The following is a 20,720-nucleotide window of genomic DNA, read 5'->3' on the forward strand; positions in this document are numbered from 1 at the left end:
AACATGCAGCTCAGATTTTTAAAATTGAACACCATGTTGACCAATGCCTTTAAGCCATTGTAAAGCTTTCTCATAGTAAGAATTGTTTCCACAAAAATAGGGTTTGCAATTCTCGAGCTACATCTGGTATACAAAGCATTCACAGCTCTAGGTTAACATCTCCTTTTAAAGGGCAAGTCGACCCCAACAAAAAGTTCATTTGAATCAAAAGAAAAAAAATTAAACAAGCATAACGCTGAAAATTTCATCAAAATCAGATTTGAAATAAAAAAGTTATGAAATTTTAAAGTTTGCTTAATTTCACAAAACAGTTATATGCACATCCTGGTCAGCATGGACCGATGACGTCACCCACTCACTATTTCTTTTGTATTTTATTATATGAAATATAGAATATTTTCAAATTTTGTAGTTTTGTCAATAAGGGAGCTCTTTGTTTAATTGCAGTATGTTGCAGAAGTGGATTCCCCACATGTAGGAAGGAGTCAAGCCCTTTTAAAACTTGTAATATAGAAAAAAATTACGATATTTCATATTTCATATAATAAAAATACAAAAGAAATAGCGAGTGGATGACCACATCAGTTCCCTCATTTGCATACTGACCAGGATGTGCATATAACTGTTTTGTGAAATTATGCGAAACTTTAAAATGTCATAACTTTCTTATTTTAAATCCAATGTTGATGAAATTTTCAGCGTTATGCTGGTTTGATATTTCTCTTTTTATTCAAATCATCTTTTTGTTGTGGTGGACTTGCCCTTTAAGGACAAAGGAATAGGTTGTATAAAGTTACATGCTTGAGATTAGCTAAAACCAGATTTTGCATTTTTTAAATGTTAAAATGATAAATTTTAATGTTAAAATTTTAAAATTTTTTAAATGTTAAAATGTTAAAAGTTTGAGATATTTTTTTCTGAGGCGGCGACAAAATCGAACGGTTTCTCTGGTTTGAGTCCTGATTTACTGGCATTCAACAGCTGCATTTTTAAAAGTGTCTTTAAATTTAGAATTTATGGTTTCTCTTTGGTGTGAGCAATACAAACTTTCAATTGCCATCCTGAGAAATTTGTAATCTACTTCTCATGAAGAACCCATCCAGGGTTGTTTGATTTAAATCATGTCGATTTAAATCATGATTTAAATCATGTGAGTTTTTCAAAAAAAATCACTGATTTGGCCTGAATATGAATATCAATGTCATTTTTAGGTTTTCAGATAATTTGCTTTAAGATGCATATCTCATTTTTCTAAAAAAAAAGAGGTGATATTTTGAGACAGCGCATAAAACATGCTAAATTTTTGTTTTGGTTGCCCTACCTCCTTAAAAATACAACTTGAATGACTTACCCACTTGACTTCACAAGTAGGGGTTTGGGTGCAAGAACATTATTGCACAAGAAAATTGTTGACATTTGTGATTGATTTTCACCCTTAATTCACTGAACTTGACCAATCTGAAAAAAAAAAATCTGTATCTATACATCTGTACAACAATTTCAAGCAATATTGTGAGATTTTTAGAAAACAAAAATTTCTTTTGAACTTGCCAGTTATGAGAATGGTCCAATACTCGCTTCTTTAATACTTCCAGCCCAATTTTCAAATGAAAACAAGTTTTGTCTACTTATGCTGGTAAACAAAACTTGTTACTTTTGGTTGCATTCTTTCTTTAAATGTTGGCATTTGCACAATGTGCTTGCCTCCACATTTCTCTCTGTTATTTCATGTTATTTACCTATTTATGATAAATACTTCTAAAGCTACAAAAACCCTAACACATATATACAACCCAGTAGGCTACGCACTTTAACCTCTTTACCTTGTTTCTATATATAGGCTGTTATTGCTGGCACTGAGGTACCGCTGTCTTTTCCCTGCCCAGTAAAAAATCCCAAACATGTTGGCACTGACAAGCATCAGTTTTTAAAAGATAAATCACATAAATGTGTTGCGAAAAGATATGCCTTCCTACACTTTTTATAATCTTATATCCGAGTAGATATTCATACGTAGTGATATTTAACATAATACGAAGTTTGAACTTCAACACTAGTTAATAAGTTTTACGCTAATCTTCTGCAGACAGAGGTGCTGTGATACCTGTCTACAACTGGTATGACATCATACAAAAAACAATATGTACATCTTTTCAATTTTCTTTTACCCAAGGGGCCAGGTGGAGCAACATTGTAATGTTTTCATGATGTAATCTTTTATGATGTTATACCAGATGAGGTTGCCGTTTTTAGACAGGTATCACTGCGCTAATATGTTGGACTAGTGAAAATGTTCCAGGTGAGCGTAGTACTTATGTAGTACTTGTTGAAGTTTAAACTTTCATCAGGCTTTTTCATTTGAGGCGTACAAGTTCGATAGCACACCTAAAATAGTCTTGAGGTGTGCGATTTTCAGCACACCTAAATTTGGTAAAATTATACACAGTTAGATACAAAATGCACACCTACAGCATACCTGAATATATTGAGAAGTAGTGTTTGTAGCACAACATTCATTTCTCAAAAGAAAAAGCCTACTTTCATATCATTCTTCTACTTTGTTTTCTACAAGACGCGTTACTGCTGGCATTGAGGTACCTCTGCCTTTCCCCTGCCACAGTGTGTATACATTCGTTTGCAATTAAGAAATCCCAAACATTATGGCACTGAAATTAAAATTAGACAAATCAATGCACTCCTACTTTGATGTTGGTTGTAATTGCTGTCTGGTTAAGAAAGTATCAACAAATCACTAACTGTGAGTGCATGGATTTGTCTTCACAAATGATGCAAGTTATTTACCTATCAAAGATTACCACTTCTTAAAGCTACAAAAATCAGAACACTATAGGTACATCCATTAGGCTTAAATACACCAATTCACCTAAATGTGTTGTACAAACATATGCCTCCCTAAACTTCTTTTACCTTGTTTTCTAGATAGGTTTTGAGAAGTGTTACTGCTGGAACTGAGGTACCTCTACCTTTCACCTGCCCAAGTTTGTAAACATTCTTCTGCAGAAAGTCCCAAACATGTTGACATTGCCAAGCATAATCCATATCAAGGATATACACTAGTTTCATGCATATATCAATTCCTTTCAGGAGACTTGTACATGGGATGGTGCTATTTTCCACAACAACAAACACTTGTTCTGGTTTGTCAATTTCACCTTGAATTAACACAAACGGTTGTGTTTGAGTCTTCTGGTCCAAGAAGCCTGGTATGTTTGTACCAATCTGCATATGAAATACAAATAAAATTGGTGACAAGTGAGATAGCAGAACCATCCACAAATGAAGGAGGGAATATTTAGTGCATCATTTCAATCTTAGTAAAACAGGCAAATGTAGTGAGGGTTGTGAAGCGGAGGGCTATACTGAATGCCAGACTAAGTTCTGATAAATGCAGGGAAATACAGCCAGCAGCTATACATGCCAATATTCGTTGAACTCAATTCTCACTGAAACATATTTTCCTCCAGAACAGTTTTCAAAGAAATTTTTTTAAAAATTAATTTCTCAGGTTTTTTAGTAATCACTACGGAACAGTACTATCATTTGTAATGTACGTCCATCCATTATGACAGGCGCGGATACGGGGGGGGGGGGGGGGCGAGCGGGGGAAAAAAGGGAGTGATAACCTTTTTTTTTTTCTTGTAAGATTTCAAAAAGGAGTAATAAAGACTTTTTTTTTTGCTTGTCAGATTTCAAAAAGGAGTGATAAGCTTTTTCTTTCTTTTTTTTTTGCTTGTCGGGTTTCAAATTATTGTCAGAAAATTTTCCCAGTTTGAACCCCCCCCAGAAATCCTGGATCCGCGCCTGCGTTATGAGACGATATATGACAGGCAAAACAATTAATTCTATCTTTTATTCTCATTCTCAGTCACAAATTTGAGTAATTTTCAAACCAAAGATGATGTCAACACCCCCCCCCAAAAAAAAAAAACATTTTTATTTAAAAATGTACACCCCTATTCAAACATACAATATTCCAAACCAAGTAGAGCAGTTCGCGTTTAGTTATAATGTGTAGCTTCACTGTGTTGACCGCTAAATGCACTGTCATATATTGTCTCATAATGGATAGCTTCATATTCCTATAGGATTACAAACGCACTCATTTACTAGGAATAATAATTAAGGCTGATTTACAGAGCAAAACCTTTTCAAACATTGACAGGTTGACACCAGCCTTAAAACTGATTATTTTTTCTGTGAAGATTCAAAATAAACACGTCTGTTTGCAGATTTTTCTGACGGATCCACGTTTTCAAATGTCAAATTTTGGGGGTTAAAAAAGACGAAAATTCACCCACACACACACACTATGCGTCTCAGACGTGTAAATACCCTTGCTGCCACAATTGCTTAGTTTTTGTGTCATATAGCTGATTTAACTGACTCAAACTTATAGAGCACTATAGCGGGCTTGTCAAATTATTTAAATTTTACTATAAAAAATTCCATCCAGAAAGGAGTTTACTGCAGTTTCTTTCACAAAATGTCATATTTTTGTCTAGGCTTTCATGGAGTCATAGGAGTGCCCCAGATATACTGTAGGAGAGCCGTTTTCTACTTTTTGCCCAGGTGCTACAACCCTTTGCAATGAGCCACTGTGTGTTTTATGTAATATCACTAAAATAATCTCAGTCCTGTCCTTTTAATAGCAGGCTCTGGGTATTTGTTTAATTTCTGCTTGATCTGTCTGAAACAGTGTGTGCCAAATAGTAAAAATAAAATTTGTTCCTCACCTCTTTGCGCTGCACGAATGCCTTGCGGGCTTCATCCATCGTTGAAGAACCACTTCTCCCTTTTGCCCCTTTCTAGCTTTCCCGGTGGAAACAGCATAGGCAACACCTGCAGAGATAAGTTTACCTCCTGTTCATCTGAAACATAGGAGACAAGATACAACTACATTTGTAAGTTTCTAAATTATAGTTCTTCCAAATGTTTATTTTCTCTCAAACTCACATCAAAGTCACATCTGTACAAGAACAATTTATGCCGCAGCATAGCAAGAGTAAATTGCTCATCAACCAGTTATGGGAGCGTGTTGTGAATCAAACAAGTGCATATGAAAGCGCGTACAGACGCCGCAAACGTGACATGATAGCAACGGCAAAAACACCTGCAGAGAAGTAAACTCCAGGACAGACTAAGATTAATTTGTGCTCATTTTATCACATCTAACCTGAGATTAAAGTTAAGTACAGATGTGCAGCCCGAACACCCAAAATTTCCAACAACCACCCTTTGATGAGTAAACCTAAGAAGATGCAAATTTGCAACCCATGTGTTAACCATTTACTTTTGTTGCTTTTGGAAGGGGCCTTTTTAAAACTAATCAGTGTTTTTTAATACCAAGTAAATTGGAATGCAAATAAGTACTTTTTGACAATATATCGGTAAACCAAAGAAAAATTCCTCAAAAATTAATATGTACACCAATTTTTAAAAAAGGGGCCATAGGTAAACAAGAGAGGCCAAAAAGGACCCTATTCGGGCCACACATCCCCGTACCCACCCTTTTACTAAGACCCCCTTCCCAGCATCAAACACGGGCTTTGTCCTCCATTCATATCACACAATTTCAAATTGGAGATAAAGAGGTGGTTATCAAATACGACTCAACACCAGTGAATGAGACTATAATATCATTGGTTATATTATAGTCTTAGGTGGGTGAGAATGATGTTGGCAGAGGTCAAATTAGAGTTATCTTGAAATAGCAAATTTTTTACAAAAATTTTCATCCTTCAATACTAAAATCACTGTACATGTCAGTAGCATAAATTTAAGATCCCAATATTGGCGTAGAGATGATAAAAATCGATCTGCATGTCAAATTTTGATGAAAATGACTTTAAAAAAGATTTTGTTGTTGCTAATTAATTCAGATTTTGTTCTGACAAACTTTTGCATTTCAATTTGCAAATATTATGTCCTACATGTACAATGAACTTACTGAACCTTGCAACTTACATGAACATGATCTGTAATCTTGTATTGAAAGCAATTAATGTATTTATGCTCTCCTGAACATTTCACTTTTTTGTTGAGATATAAGGCTTTTATCATCTCAGCAATGATATGATGAAGGAAGCAAGTTTTCGTACGACAAAGTAAATGAATTAATAATAATATTCATATTTAAAAGAAACAAATACTTTTCCAGACATATTTGTAGTTTATTACTATTACTGCAAATTGTAAAAAATGTTGGTATAGTTCACATCGCTCTAATTAATTAACATTAACATTAATCCCACTTACTGAAATGGGACAATCATAGTCTGGATTATCAGGTTTTCACCAAGCTATTATAATACATACATGTAGAATGGATTTCAAATTGCATATTCACTACTGTAGGCAGGGCCTTAGTTAGAATTTTGGAGTTGCCCCTCATTTTTGAAAGAGTGCCTGTCCAAAATGGGCTGAATTTGTATAAAATGTTCATTACTTGCCCGTCAAAAAGGGAAGTTACCTGTCAAAGTGACGGGCATGGCATGGCCTGACTGTAGGTTTGAAAGAAGAGTGAAGCTGTTAGACATAAGCACCATTTTACCTGTTTCAACAGCACCTTTGAAGTTAAGGTATAGCCTCCAATCCACCTGCTTTTCAGCATAGTTCAGGACATGTCTGCAAAATTTCGGCCATGTGAGGAATAACTTATCTGCTGATTGTGGGAAAAGAATTCGGAAATCCTGGTCAACCTGTATAAAGACAAAGTTAAAATCGAATAGTTTTATGTTTTGTCATTAGTATAAAGAAAACCTGTTTTGTACATTCTATTTGCTCTATTAAAGTGGAAACTACAAGAATTACATATACATAAAATTGAATAATTTACTAAGCTGACTGGTCAAAAAATGGCTCTGCAAAAAATTTGAACGCAGGGAGCTAAAAAGTGTATAAGTTGTGAACTGTGAGAGCTGTGATATTTTGCCACCCTATGTAGACACCCCTATTTTTTTCACATCACATTACAGAACTGTGCCATCGTCTTAGAAATGCAAGCTGGCCTGAAGGAAAAACCTGAAAATGTGAATGAATCTGGGCTTTTAAAAGCCTTCAAAACGGGCTGAAATTAGATAAAAGTGCAAGATCAAGCTGGAAATCATAAATTAAAAAAGCAGGAATTACTGCAAAAGCAGGAAGACTTTACTAGTCAGTACCATTGAAAACTTACCATTCCTTCTGTGTCAATTAAACGTGGAAACAACAGTAAAAGCTCTTGCACAGGTTTGTCCTTATTGTCTCTAATGTAGCCTGCCCTCGCCTTACAGGTATCCCTCATCCATGATCGAACTTGTTGCCTTGGCTCTTTGTGGTCCTGAAGCCACTTTATTTTTGCATCTACTTCCTCATCTCTATCTAAATATGCAAATAAATTCAGGGAGTTAATGCATTATGCCTTTTTAGTTTATTTATAAGTCATGACAGTCACAAGCAAATGTTCCATTTCACCTGATGACAGTAAAAAATTAACACAAGAAATAAAACATGTGGGCAGGCTGTGACAATTGGTTGCCTGATTGCCCTGGGCAATCATTTTTTGGTTTGGGCAACAATGATTAATATCAAATCGTAAGTTAGCTTGCATCAATGTTATCACTTAAGTTACACACATCCAAAAATTATACATGTCTTAAATAGTTACAAACCATAAACATATTCTGACTTTTAACTTTGCACAGACCGTTTTGTTATGCGGCTTGTTAGCAAGGTCAAGCAGTTTTAAGGCCAAGCTTGCCTGACCAGGCAATCAAGTGAAGAAAAAATCGTCGCAGCCTGCATGATGCACGCTCAACCCCCAGGCTCATACACTGTAATGTGCATGGTGCTGAATAGATGAAGCATGTGAAGCCTTAAAGCACTAGGAGTTTATTTGTTAAGATGTCAAGAATTAACCACTTCCCTGAATATTTCTTGACTGATTTCACTATTTTGTACAAACAAAAAGGGTACAGAAAAAAAGGAAGGAACTTGTGGCGCAGATCTCCAAAATATCATTCAGATCGATACGAAAAATTGCCTCATTTTCGTTACAGCGCAACTAATTTGTATATTCAGATGTCGCTTGAATGTGTCAGCATGATTGCTTAAACCCACTTTTTAAAAGACACTATACACATGCATGGGTATTATTTGAGACTAATTCTGTGTATGCTTCCCTGGCAGACACAAATACCCCTATTAGATCTCCATGACCAATTAACTAAGGTTATGTAATGTTCAGTTGTTATATTTCTTCCTTACCTGACGACAGATCCAGGTCTTCTGTATTAGGCAAGTTTGCTTGCACTTTCTTGTTGCTTTCTTTTGGCGTTCTGGCAGGATCACGATATCTGACGTTCCTTAGCCGCATTTCAATGTAACCTGATGAATCTTTTGTTTTGTTTTGGCTTGCTGGAGTGAACCAGGTCAACTTTAAAGTAAAAGAGTAAAAAAAGTAAAACAAAACTATTGAATTTTAGAAGTAGAGATCACTGTTCATAAGAATTTGTATTACCCTTTGGGGTAACTGTACGGTCAATCAGATTTACCTTAATAAAGGCTTGCCCAATCTGAGACAATAACGTACTTTCAATGATTTAAGCATTTAGACTTTCAGTTGTATCAAGTTTCATCCACTTTTGTCTGGTTGAGTAAATAATAACCTGCTGCAGATAACGTGTTCAGGGGGTCATTTAGCATTAGCTGATATTAAGTATAAACAATGGTTATCTTGGTCATCATGAGCCTAAAGTCAATGATGAACATGGCTTGTAAATGGGTGATCCTATCTTTAACAAGTAACAATGTTACACACAATTTATCTAGCCATGAACTAACATAATGAACTCAAAACTTACGTAAGCATCATGATCATCATTGTCCAACGCAGGAAACTGGGTAACAATGCATTTTGCCATTGCCAATTTTTGCTCTGTTTTAGGCCTTTAGAAAAATGAAAATTGAATGTTTAAGAATATTGTTTTAAAAGGCTATATATATTAGAGATTAAATGCAATTCTTTGCAGGGAATAAATTACCTAGTATCGCATCGCAATTTGCTTTGCTTTTTTGCAGGGCTGCTACACAAAATTTACTTTGTGTCACAATTTTTTTTCCATGGGATTGTACATAATTTGTTTTAAATATTTTCCCATCTCCAAAAATTTCTAATCAAATCTGGGAAGCAAAATTATTCCCTGCTTTGAATTGTAGTCTGATGAATTTCTGCTTCATTGGTGATCTGCTTTGAGAATATCCTTTATATAGCAAAATTTTGATCCACCCATTTTCTGATTTTAGTAATTCCAAACTCCCATCCTTTAATAAAGCAGACAAACAGTGCAAGGTGTATGTATCACACCAAACTATTTCCAAGCACCTGCATAATACACATGTAATGTCAGCTCATTGCATGTATTTGTTATGTAAATGTGATAAACAATTCAAAAGCTGTGTTTAAATATCAACACACAAGTTTCAATTATGCCATGAAAATGTAAAAAAATATAAATTTATGTGAAATTTGTTAGATAAGATTACATGTATACAATTTTTATACCAAGTGTCTGGTTATTTCTGGTATGCAATGCACCAGTTAAGTTGATAATTAACTTTTGTGTCATCTACAAGAGAAAGGGATTGCTTTTGAAATGGTATGTATGTGTCTGTGGTCAAACTTTTAATCCTTGACATCTATTTGATCACTGGAGTCAATTGGTAAGGCAAATAAGCAAATAAACTACCACATAGTATAGCACATCTAAATACGCTAGCATTTCCTTTTTCTGCTCATAGGATTTTAGCTTACCACTTTGTATATGTCTCTATCAGGTGTGAGACCAATGTGTTCACTATCAATTTTCGTGAATTGTAGCTGATGCACCCTTCCTCCATCTCCTTTATAAGCTCCTCCCCCTCTCTCCGTTTGGACAAGATGGCTCGTATGTCCTGCAGATCAGAAGTGATTACAAAGAAAGGTCATAAGTGGATGCTTTAAGTGATCCATGTATGTGCCGGGGCCTTCACATCTAGAATATGAGAGAGATACTATAGGAACAGGAACAAACAAGGAGCCTAGCTAGTACATTTTTTTTCTTCATTTTGCGCCAACAATCGTTAAATGTGGTACCATCATCCAAATCGATAGTTTCTGGGATTGTTTTCATACCTTTTTTTTAAATTAATTTCATATTTTTCTAAAAAACAGCCAACATGTTCTTAGGTCATAATTCAATTACATAGGGATATCACAGAGCACAAGAAAGGATCACCAGTCGTTCGTAAAGTCATTCGTATCTTACGAACAGCTTTATGAAACACCCACCAGGTGACTTCAAACTTTTTGATCATCAAAATGTCATTTTAATACTCCTTGGGTATAAATTTTTCTAAAATTTAACTCTTGGGCGATTATGAGACACATTTCTTTTTTATTTAAATTTTTTCCCCTCAAATAGAGCTCAAACTAAATTTCTATCTGATTTAATTTGACATGATAGACTAGAGCTGAATTAAGAAGCACTCATACAGGAATGTTAATTATTTGTCTCTGGAGACATAAGAACATTTATAAGATGGAAACTATCCCCTCTAATTTCATAATTTTTTCGATTTTGAGAAAACCATTAGAGTGGTGGGTTTGTATGTTGCTGCTGTTTCTACAACATAAAAAATCAATAGGTGTGGGTAAAAAATACAGTTGTCTATAAGGCAAGGGCAATAATGGAACTTGTAAACATAAAACTGGCAACGAGTTCTCAAGCTTTAAAATGGGCCAAAAATTAGTTTAAAAAAATCAGTTCTTTGAGCCCCTATTTTGGTGCCTTTCCATTCTTTAAGCCCCTATTTTCAGCCCTGCGAATCTCACACCCATACCAAAACAAAAGTTTAGTACCCCTCCCCCCCCCCCCCCCGATCGATATTTGCTCTTGGAACCAAATTATGTCTCACATATATGAAATTCTTGTAGGCCTACATGGCATTATAAGCTTAGTGTTCAAAAATAAAAATTCCAGGGGAATTCGTCCCCTCCCCCCCCCCCCCCCCTTAGTACTGCCACTGCTGAAAAATGTCTCTGGAGTGGCTTCTGACATGACTTGCCGCGATAAATTGCTCTGACTTAACCCATTTTAGATGTGCCACTGAGCGAAATCATGCACGCTCGCTTTAAAAGACAATATCTGATCTGATTTTGTAGGCACACAATATTTCATTTCCAGTAATTTTTCAACAAACCCCCCCCCAAAAAAAAAAAAACACATTTTAAGGCCAAGTAAAACAAAAAAAAATGGTTCTCTTCTGGTTTTTGGAAAAATAGGAGGGGCTCTTTGTTTTTTATTGAATTAATTTCTGAATACCTACGGTTTATAGCACTATATTTTCAATATGCGGTGCCCCCCAAAAAGATGGAGGCCTTTTTATTTTCTTGTTTCAAACATCTTTATAAAACAAGTTATATGGCCTTGGGAATTAAAGTTCCGGGGAGGGGAGGTAGTAGACTTGCATCTTTTTGAAATCACACAGGGCTTTATTTTTGTTCATTATCAGATCACTTATATAATATTCTGAGAAAATAAAAAAGTCCTGAATACAAAGTCTGTTGCAATTAGAATTTGTTGAAATACATGTAAATATATGCAAATGTCTCTAATTTCCCCCCTCGATCGGATTTGTTCTTTTTTACTAGCCCTGACAATATACATATCGGTCATATCAGACCAGCAAACTAAGCTAATTGCCTGACAGTGACTTTTACTGGTAAGGCCAAGTAAAATCAATTCCTAGTTTCTCGTCCGGATTTTTCGAAAATGAGGAGGGGGTTCCATGTTATTTATTTGATATTTGATTTTTTTTAATACACAAAAATGCTATTGGGTCAACTTCAACACATTCTTCACAAATTTAGTAACACTTGTACTACACTACAGAGGATCGAAACAAGGTGTAATTGCATATTAATGTTTTTTGGTATATCATTGTCTAGAAGTCCTCATATTTTTATTCATATCATTTCAGAACAAAAATATCAAATAACAAAGCAATTAAGGCGGCCCCAAAAAAAGGAAGGAGGGGACGAGAAAAAAAATTGAAATTATTTTTATTTGGCCTCATCTGACCACCTGACAGGTGTGTGTCAAGCCCTTTTTTTGGGGGGGTGGTCTACATATGTGACCTACTATCTCAAAAGCCCACAATAAGTCACCTAAAATGAGTTTTGAAATTTTCATTGTTGAAATTCCATTATTTTAATTATATTATTCTAGAATTTACAAGACGGCTGTGCCCTTAGCCTTTAGGTGTTGACATGCGTAGTCAGTCACAACTATGTCAACAGAGAGTTTCCTTTATGATAAAAATATTGAGGCCTAATCTTAAAGATCCATAATGCTTAGAAAATGTTTCGAATCGGCTACTCTTAAAATGTGGGATAATTCATCAAAGCACATAGTAATAAAGTACTAAAATCTACAAGAAAGGCCAACTGAGAAACTCTGATTTCTGAAACGAATTGAAATAAAATCACAGGTTTCTGGTAGGCTTTGAGTTTCCCCCTCCTGCGCTAAGCGTGGAAGCTTTGAAATTTCCTGAAATCATTAGCAAAAGAAGACAATCTTTGTTGTGATTCTACATCTGCCCTTTCCCTAACTTCTCTTACTTTTTCATTTTTTTTTCTCTCTCCCCCTTTCTCCCTCTCTCCTTTTTTTGTTTTTTTTTTGGGGGGTGACTGCCCCAACCCCCCCAGCTACATGCCTGGTAGTTATGACACTGATGGCTAGTTTTATCTCAATGTCAATCTTGACACTTTGCCAAAGACTCTCTTTGCATGCATATAATATAGGCCTAGGCCTACATAAAAAAACTAGAAATATCACTATCAGTGATTAATAATACTACCCCCGCCAGCAGCGCTCTACCTACATAAAAAATAATATCCCACTATAATAACCCCAAAAAGAAAAGAAAAAATGAAATATTTTGAAGTCTATCAGTTAGGGCAAAAACTATGCATCATCAGATATATCAAAGAATGACATTTCACTGAGAATCCAATCAACAGTGCAACCTTCTTTTTTTTTAACTATTAGGCCTATATCTTGCACTTCTTCATATCACTATGGACCCATGCACCGAATTTCAAATCAATTGGTCAAAAAATGAGGGAGTAGTATGATCCACAAGATTTTTGCACCAATTTTATTTTAAAATGTTGTTGCCATGGCAACGCAATTCTCGACTTTGACGAAAATTATATCTTGCACTTATATTTTATACACATCAATATGGACTTAATGTTCCAAATTTCAAATTAATTGGTCCTTAACTGAGGGAGTAGTATGATCCACAAAAATTTTGCACAAATTTCATTCAAAAAATGCTGTTGCCATGGCAACACGATTCTCGACTCTGACGAAAAATATATCTTGAATTTTTATACATCATTATGGACCTATGTAAGCCTACTAGCCTAATTAAAAATTCAGGTCAATTGATCAAAAACTGAGGAAGGAGTTAGATCCACAAATTTTTTGCATGAATTTCATTCAAAAAATGCTGTTGCCACGCGGCAACGCAATTCTCAACTTTGATGAACAATATATCTTGCACTTCTATACATCATTATGGACCTATGTAGGCCTACTAAATTTCAGGTCAATTGATCAAAAACTGAGGGAGGAGTTAGATCCACAAGATTTTTGCATGAATTTCACTCAAAAAATGCTGTTGCCATGGCAACGCATTTCCCGACTTTGACGAAAAATATATCTTGCACTTCTACATATCATTATGGACCCATGTATTAAATTTCAAGTCAATTGATCAAAAACTGAGGGAGTTTGATCCACAAGATTCTGCAACGGACCGCCCGCCCGCCCGGCCACACGGTGATTCCTATATAGGGCCTAGGCCTACCCCCTTACAGTTACACACCTTGTGTGTGGCGGGGGTATAAAAAATCAGTAGTAGGCCTAAGTTAGGCCTACTAGGCCTAGGCTATAGCTACCTTCAAGACAGTGAAGCCATAACTTAGGCATTCATTGAAAAAAAATTGAATATCAAATACTAAAGTTAGGCCTAGGCCTAAACTAAGTTTGGGCCTAGGCTAGGCTAGGGCTAGGCCTTGATCTAGTCTAGCCTTGGCCTGGGTCAGGGCCCAGGCCTAGTATGAAATGAGGTTTGGAATAAAAATATGCTTCTTGACATTTTTGTGCATGAGATCGCTGAATACCTTAGCCTTCAGGGCCTATACAATCCACGCTTCATGAATATACTCGTAATGTAGATAGATCTAGGCCCCGCCGGGATCTAACACTATAACAGTTAGGCCTATAGCTAGGCCTACATGGGTCTGCCTTGTTTTGCCTTGCCTTGCTCAAGACGACTCGACATGCTATTGCTAACCATAACTTACTAGGCCTAGTAGGCCTAAAGTTAGGCCTAATACTAGTTAGATAGGCCTAACGTTAGACCTAAGGTAGGCCTAGCCTAGCCCAACTTCCAAGCCTAACTTACTCGAGTTCCATTTGCTGTCTTATGACTGAGACTGCTAGTGCTAGCCGCGAGACCAGGGCCAGGGCCAGGCCCAGGGGTGAACATCATAAAACAACATCAATTCCAGACTAATCATTGTGCAAACTGCATGCAGACTGTCGAATGCAGTAGGCTAAGGCTAAGCTACCGTACATCAATCATATTCATAACGTATGTGCATCGAGTAGCATCGCAGTGATCGTACATGACATTTTGTGAGTTGCATTGACATTTTGTGAGTTGCATTTTGACCGAAAATCGTATGATGGCACTGTTGCAGATACAAGAAATTTGTTCAAGAGAATAGAGCATATTAATACATATAAAAATAAAACTACTTCACCGACAAAATCATGTAATATCTTACAGATTAAACTGGATAACTTACCGCGGTATACACTCATGATATGGCGACTGATTTCAAATGATCGTCTGCGCTGCGCTGCGCTAGCTGCGCGCGCGGCCGGCGCGGTGACGTCAGTCAACAAGTTTGACCAATGAAATGTTTCATCGAAGACAACGTCATTTTGAAGAGAATACGTATCAAAAATTTTCAGCATCCACGTCATTTTGTCGGGGGGGGGGGGGGGGGGGGCACTCAACTTTGGGTTTGGTAGGGATGTGCGGCCCCGGTTTCTGAAACGGGGGACAGGTATAACCGAGTTGACTCTGAAAAGGAGATCTATAACCGAAGTGACCTTAAAAGCAGTGGCGGCACCAGGATTTTTAAGGGGGGGGGGGGCAAATAGGGGGCAAAACAAAATGTGGGGGGGGGGGCAATGCCGGACAAAAAAACCCTCCCTTTTCTTTTCTTTCTCATTTTCAACCCTTTAATTTTTCACTCCGAAAATTATTGGGGGCAACTTGGAGGGGGGGGGGGGCCGGGCAAAGCTTCTGACGGGGGGGGGGGGGTCAAATGCCGTTTGAAGTTGAGAGCTATTTTTTGTCAATTGCTCTGGAAGCAAAAAAATCTGAAATTTGCTTAAAATGGCCGGGGGTCTAGATATTAAATTTCCCCCAAAAGGGATTAAGAATTTTCAAAAAGGGCTTGTGAACTAAATATTGTGCTTGAATTTATATGGGGTCTACGGAGCGGCAGGCAATTAAGGCGTGAAGAGGGTGTTTGCGGCGGCACATTTTTTAGGTCAGTACGTGCCCCGGGCATTTTGTCATTCAAAAGGGAACGATTCTCTATTTTCATTAAATAGTCTTCTATTCAAAATATTTGACAAGGAAATCTTTTTGTTATTGTCATTCAAAATGAAACGATTCTTTTCATTTTAAATAGTTTTCTAATCATTTTGAACAGTTTTCTATTCAAAATATTTGACAAGGAAATCTTTTTATCTTTGTCATTCAAAATGAAACGATTCTTTTTCATTTTGAACAGTTTTCTAATCATTTTGAATAGAAAACTATTCATTTTGAATAGTTTTCTATTCGAAAATATTTGACAAGGAAATCTTTTCAGAATTTGAAGAGGTTATTTTAAGAGTGTATATTACCCGGCTAAGCTAGGCGTTCATAGCGCACACAGCTTTTTAAGGAATTACTTCCTACCGGTACCCATTTACCTCACCTGGGTTGAGTGCAGCACATTGTGGAACAGTTTCTTGCCGAAGGAAATTACGCCATGGCTGGGATTCGAACCCACGACCCTCTGTTTCAAAGTAATAGGGGGCCTAATTCAGAATATATTATAATTCAGAATATATTATAATATATTCTGAATTAGGCCCCCTATTAGTATAGTCTTAATGTTGGGGTACGAGATGGACACCCCCTTAATTTTGAAATCTTTACATCCATGCCCCACATAGCATCATTACTCCCAAATTATACAATGTACGTTTTCATCTTGCATTTTGAAATGCATGTAGAGGGGGGGGGGGGGGGTGCGGAGGTCACGCCGGTACGAACGGTGACTATTTTTAAAGAAAAAAAAATACCATCGTCAATAAACCTGGAACATTCAAATCGATGCATATTTAAAAAACAAATTGTTTGTCACACATTTTTATTCCAGAGGCTCTGACATAGCAATATGTAACGCTTGCAAACTACATTCTAAAATATGGTTCAAACTAAAGTGGTATCCATGATTTCAAACACTTTTTTTTATTTTTATAGCAAACAGAGTGTGTTCAGCAAGCGATTGTGTTCATGGATAATACTTTATAAGATAATAATCACGAGATTCATTTTGGTGAAATTTTGATTTTTTTCCCCCATCGTTCAAGATCTCTCGGGTCTTAGCTACATCTCTTTTTTTCGGATTATAATAATCACTCTCTGAAATGTCACGACCGTTCTCATGTGACCCGAGAAAAAGATTTCTAACTCAAATCTAGTCGGGGATCATGGCCCACTAGGAATTTGGGAAATCAGATGGCTATCTCACGGAGTAAGAGATTAAAAATTGAACCTACATTTTAACTCTTAATTGGATATAGATTTGCATCATGAGTTTGTTTGATTGGAAAAGATTTCCTTGGCCTTAAAAAATGAAATAAAAACACTGTTGGAATGAACGTTCATTAACGCTCAGTATTTGCAAATGGAATTTTCTGCAGTTCTTCAAACAAGGAATAAAAATAAATAATAGAACCTTTGCTCAAAGAAACGCGACAATAGTTTTTATTGGGACATGTTGGAGTTTGCTTTTCTTGCGCAACGTCGCTTTTGAATAGCGTGCTACGTCACAATAGAATGGAATGCAAAGAATGCAGCCGAGCGGATCACATGATTATGACGTCACTAATCGATATTTCGAAATACACACGTGTGTACATGTATTTCAAAATATATGTATTCTTGTGGAGGTACTAGACATATTATATAATTTCGTTCAGATCAAAAGAGTTCACGATTTATAAAAGGTATCATGCAAATTTGACATCACAATAGTGGTACCGCGCTGTACCAGTTTGTTATCTTTGACTTTATAATCGTCGAATAATGACATTTTAATGGGAAGCCCCTTATAAATTGGTATTACGAAAAGGTAGCTGCACGTTTACCGATCGTTTCAGAATCGCAATATTGACTTATTGCATAACCTCATTTATCCAGACGAGTCTTACAGAAAAGACTATATAGGCCTATGTATATTTTCTATGTATATATGGCCTAGCTAATAATAATGATAATAATGTTATTATATTATTCTTATTCTTGTGATTATTATTATCATAATTATTATTATCATTAATTGTTATATAATTATTATTTTATAATAATGATAATAATTATTATTATTATTATCATTATTATTAACATTATTATCATTATTCATTATTATTATTATAGTAGTAGTAGTAGTAGTAGTAGTAGTAGTAGTAGTAGTAGTAGTAGTAGTAGTAGTAGTAGTAGTAGTAGTAGTAGTAGTAGTAGTAGTAGTAGGAGGAGGAGGAGGAGGAGATAGTAGCAGTAGTTCTTGATTATCATTCACATTGCCACAAGCTCCTTTATTTAATGACCTTCACAAACTAGAAAAGGACATTGCTTTTATAATCCTCGATTTTTGTGATGATAAAACAGCTGAAAACTGTCAAAGTGGAGGTTTCTCTCTCAAGGAAATAAAAAAAAAGCTACATTGGAGGCGGAAAGAGACAGGAAGGGGACGGTGACAGCCTGCCTACCGGGTCCAACACCCGACGGGAAACAAGGAGGTACGCTCTAACTTGCTATAGCTCAGTTGAAAACCAGACTCCATACACCGTTAATACACAATTCCTGTTATTTATTCAAAACCATACAACAAGGTTATTACGACTGATTATGCACGTAGAGAAACGTTCATCCAGTAGAGACGGATGCGAATTATGATTTGATCGTTTGACCAGGTGCAATTATTAGACAACATGACATGGTTATTTATGTACTTGTTGTGTAGGTCTTCACAATGTTAATAATCAATTTATTTTTTTTTTACTGTAATTTATATGAAAAAATAGAAGCAGGAGAGACAAAACTAGGTATTGATGAAACTCATCGATTTTAGAATAGATGCTGCTGCTTGATAAAATTATAAACAAATAAAAAAATGATCATGCATATTTCCTCTGATTATAATAATATTGCATATGTGTATTATATACAGTTCTAGATCATGTGCTTAAAATGTTCAAGACACTGAGAAAGAAAAATAAGGGGAAGAAAAGGGAGAAAGAGATAGAGGGGGGGGGGGGGGGGGGTGTGGGGCAAAAAGGACCCCCAAAAAAAATCAATGAAGAAGAAGAAGAAAAACCAACAACAAAGCAAATGCAATTTGTGAGGTTTACAAGAAAGAATCTATGTAGACCTACATGTAGAAGGGAAACACTGAGAATTACCTTCTATAAAATAATCCACATGAGGAAGAAGGAAAGTAATTTTTTTTTTTCAAGCAGACAAGAAATGCAAATTTACCCTAGCCAAGTTTCAGTTAATAATTATGTGGATGTATTTATTTTATAGCAGTGCCTGTTATACATGTAATACACAAAAAACACTATTTTCTATTTTTGACAAGCCTCACATCTACGATACAATAAATTTTTATACATGTACATGAAGTTAAAGGTCAAGTCCACCCCAGATAAATGTTGTTTTGACTAAATAGAGAAAAATCAAACAATCATTATGCAGAAAATTTCATCAAAATCGGATGTAAAATAAGAAAGTTATGACATTTTAAAATTTCGCTTATTTTTCACAAAACAGTGATATGCACAGCTCAGTGACATGCAGATGGGACAGTCGATGATGTCCATCACTATTTCTTTTGTTTTTTATTGTTTGAATTGTACAATATTTCATTTTTTACAGTTTTGACAATAAGGACCAACTTGATTAAATCATATAGCATTAAACAATACTAATTGCTCATGTTCAGGGAGGAATTAATCGCCAACAGGGAGAAAATTTGAATATTTCATATAATAAAATACAAAAGAAATAGTGAGCGATATCATCAGTCTCCTCATTTGCATACCTACAAAGGATGTGAATATAACTGTTTTGTGAAATTAAGCGAAACTTTAAAATGTAATAACTTTCTCATTATACATCCGATTTTGATGAAATTTTCAGTGTTATGCTTGTTGGATTTTTGTCTCTTTATTCGAATCAACTTTTTGTTGGGAGGGACTTGTCCTTTAATTATGAACTACATGTACTTTTATGACTGTCTGCGTCTATAATAAATTGTTGATCGACTATCAGTGGATATATAAATCATAGTATTCTTGTACATATGATAAATGAATTTAAAGCGTTATTTCTCTACCAACTGCCCAGAATTCATCCACAAATACAGACACAGCCAATTGACACTTCTCTCTCCACTCTCTATGACCTATGACACAGTACTAGTACATGTACACAGTATGGTATTCTCTATCAGGCCATGGCATGATCGGGCATATATATATTCAATGATTGCATGCACTACACAGTATGACATGCCCCAGCATAGAATTACACATACTGTACATGTACAGTGCACACGGCAATGTGAGATGCTGTAAAATATGTAGGCCTAATGACACCGCTCTCATTTTCCAAGCTTTTTTGTTAATTAAATTACAAATTAGCAGTTGAGCTCTTAAACTGCTCATTGATTTGATATATGTAACCGGTGAAGTACCTGGATATGAATCATCCCATTTCATCTGTGAGAATCGTTTCGAAAATGAAAATGTTTGATCATGATGCCAGGAGATGCAAAATGTTTGATATATCAATACCTCTTTGACGGACTGAATTAAAAAAAATGGAAATGGAATGGGCGTTGGACTGGACATCCAGTCACAACTCACAATCATCCCCGAATATCGCTGCTACCACTTAATTATAGTAGCCTGCATGTATCATGCTTGAAGCTTCATGAGAAAACTTGGGATTTATTGAGAAGTCGGAGGCCTACATATTTTTGCAAATCAGTTTTCAACTTGGGCCTACGTGATTATAGAAATGTAATTAGGACCACTCTCCACTCTGTGTCTCCATATTCATGCACTCGAACACCAAACTCATGCAATTTTGTCCATTAACGTCATTGTTATTCACAAGATTAACACTTTATCCCGTTCTTCACTTATGTTAGCAGCAAAATTAATACATGCCTCTCCTACACACACCATTCGATCACAACACAAACATGAAAACAATTTCACTAAACCCAACAAATCACATAAGAAATAACA

General features: G+C 35.8%; 1 protein-coding gene across 1 annotated transcript; it reads right to left on the reverse strand.

Moving 5' to 3' along the window:
• Positions 1–298: 298 nt before the first annotated feature.
• LOC129261372 (uncharacterized) lies at positions 299–14,947 on the reverse strand. The gene is made up of 8 exons (XM_064106997.1): positions 14,921–14,947; positions 9,812–9,951; positions 8,862–8,946; positions 8,266–8,434; positions 7,196–7,380; positions 6,572–6,719; positions 4,755–4,889; positions 299–3,240 (listed from the first exon to the last, which is right to left on the reverse strand). Exons 2-7 carry the CDS (start codon positions 9,895–9,897, stop codon positions 4,786–4,788), a joined length of 777 nt encoding a protein of 258 aa, XP_063963067.1. The 5' UTR covers positions 9,898–9,951; positions 14,921–14,947; the 3' UTR covers positions 299–3,240; positions 4,755–4,785.
• Positions 14,948–20,720: the final 5,773 nt, after the last annotated feature.

The sequence above is a fragment of the Lytechinus pictus genome, chromosome 11 (assembly GCF_037042905.1).
Source record: "Lytechinus pictus isolate F3 Inbred chromosome 11, Lp3.0, whole genome shotgun sequence".
NCBI lineage: Eukaryota > Metazoa > Echinodermata > Echinoidea > Temnopleuroida > Toxopneustidae > Lytechinus > Lytechinus pictus.

Excerpts from the sequence above, each read along its gene's own strand:
- LOC129261372 (XM_064106997.1), bottom strand. The coding sequence starts at position 9,897 with ATGGAGGAAGGGTGCATCAGCTACAATTCACGAAAATTGATAGTGAAC. Across the intron at positions 7,381-8,265 it reads AGACCTGGATCTGTCGTCAG|ATAGAGATGAGGAAGTAGAT; the intron begins GTAAGGAAGAAA and ends TTGCATATTTAG. Across the intron at positions 6,720-7,195 it reads TAATTGACACAGAAGGAATG|GTTGACCAGGATTTCCGAAT; the intron begins GTAAGTTTTCAA and ends GTCTTTATACAG.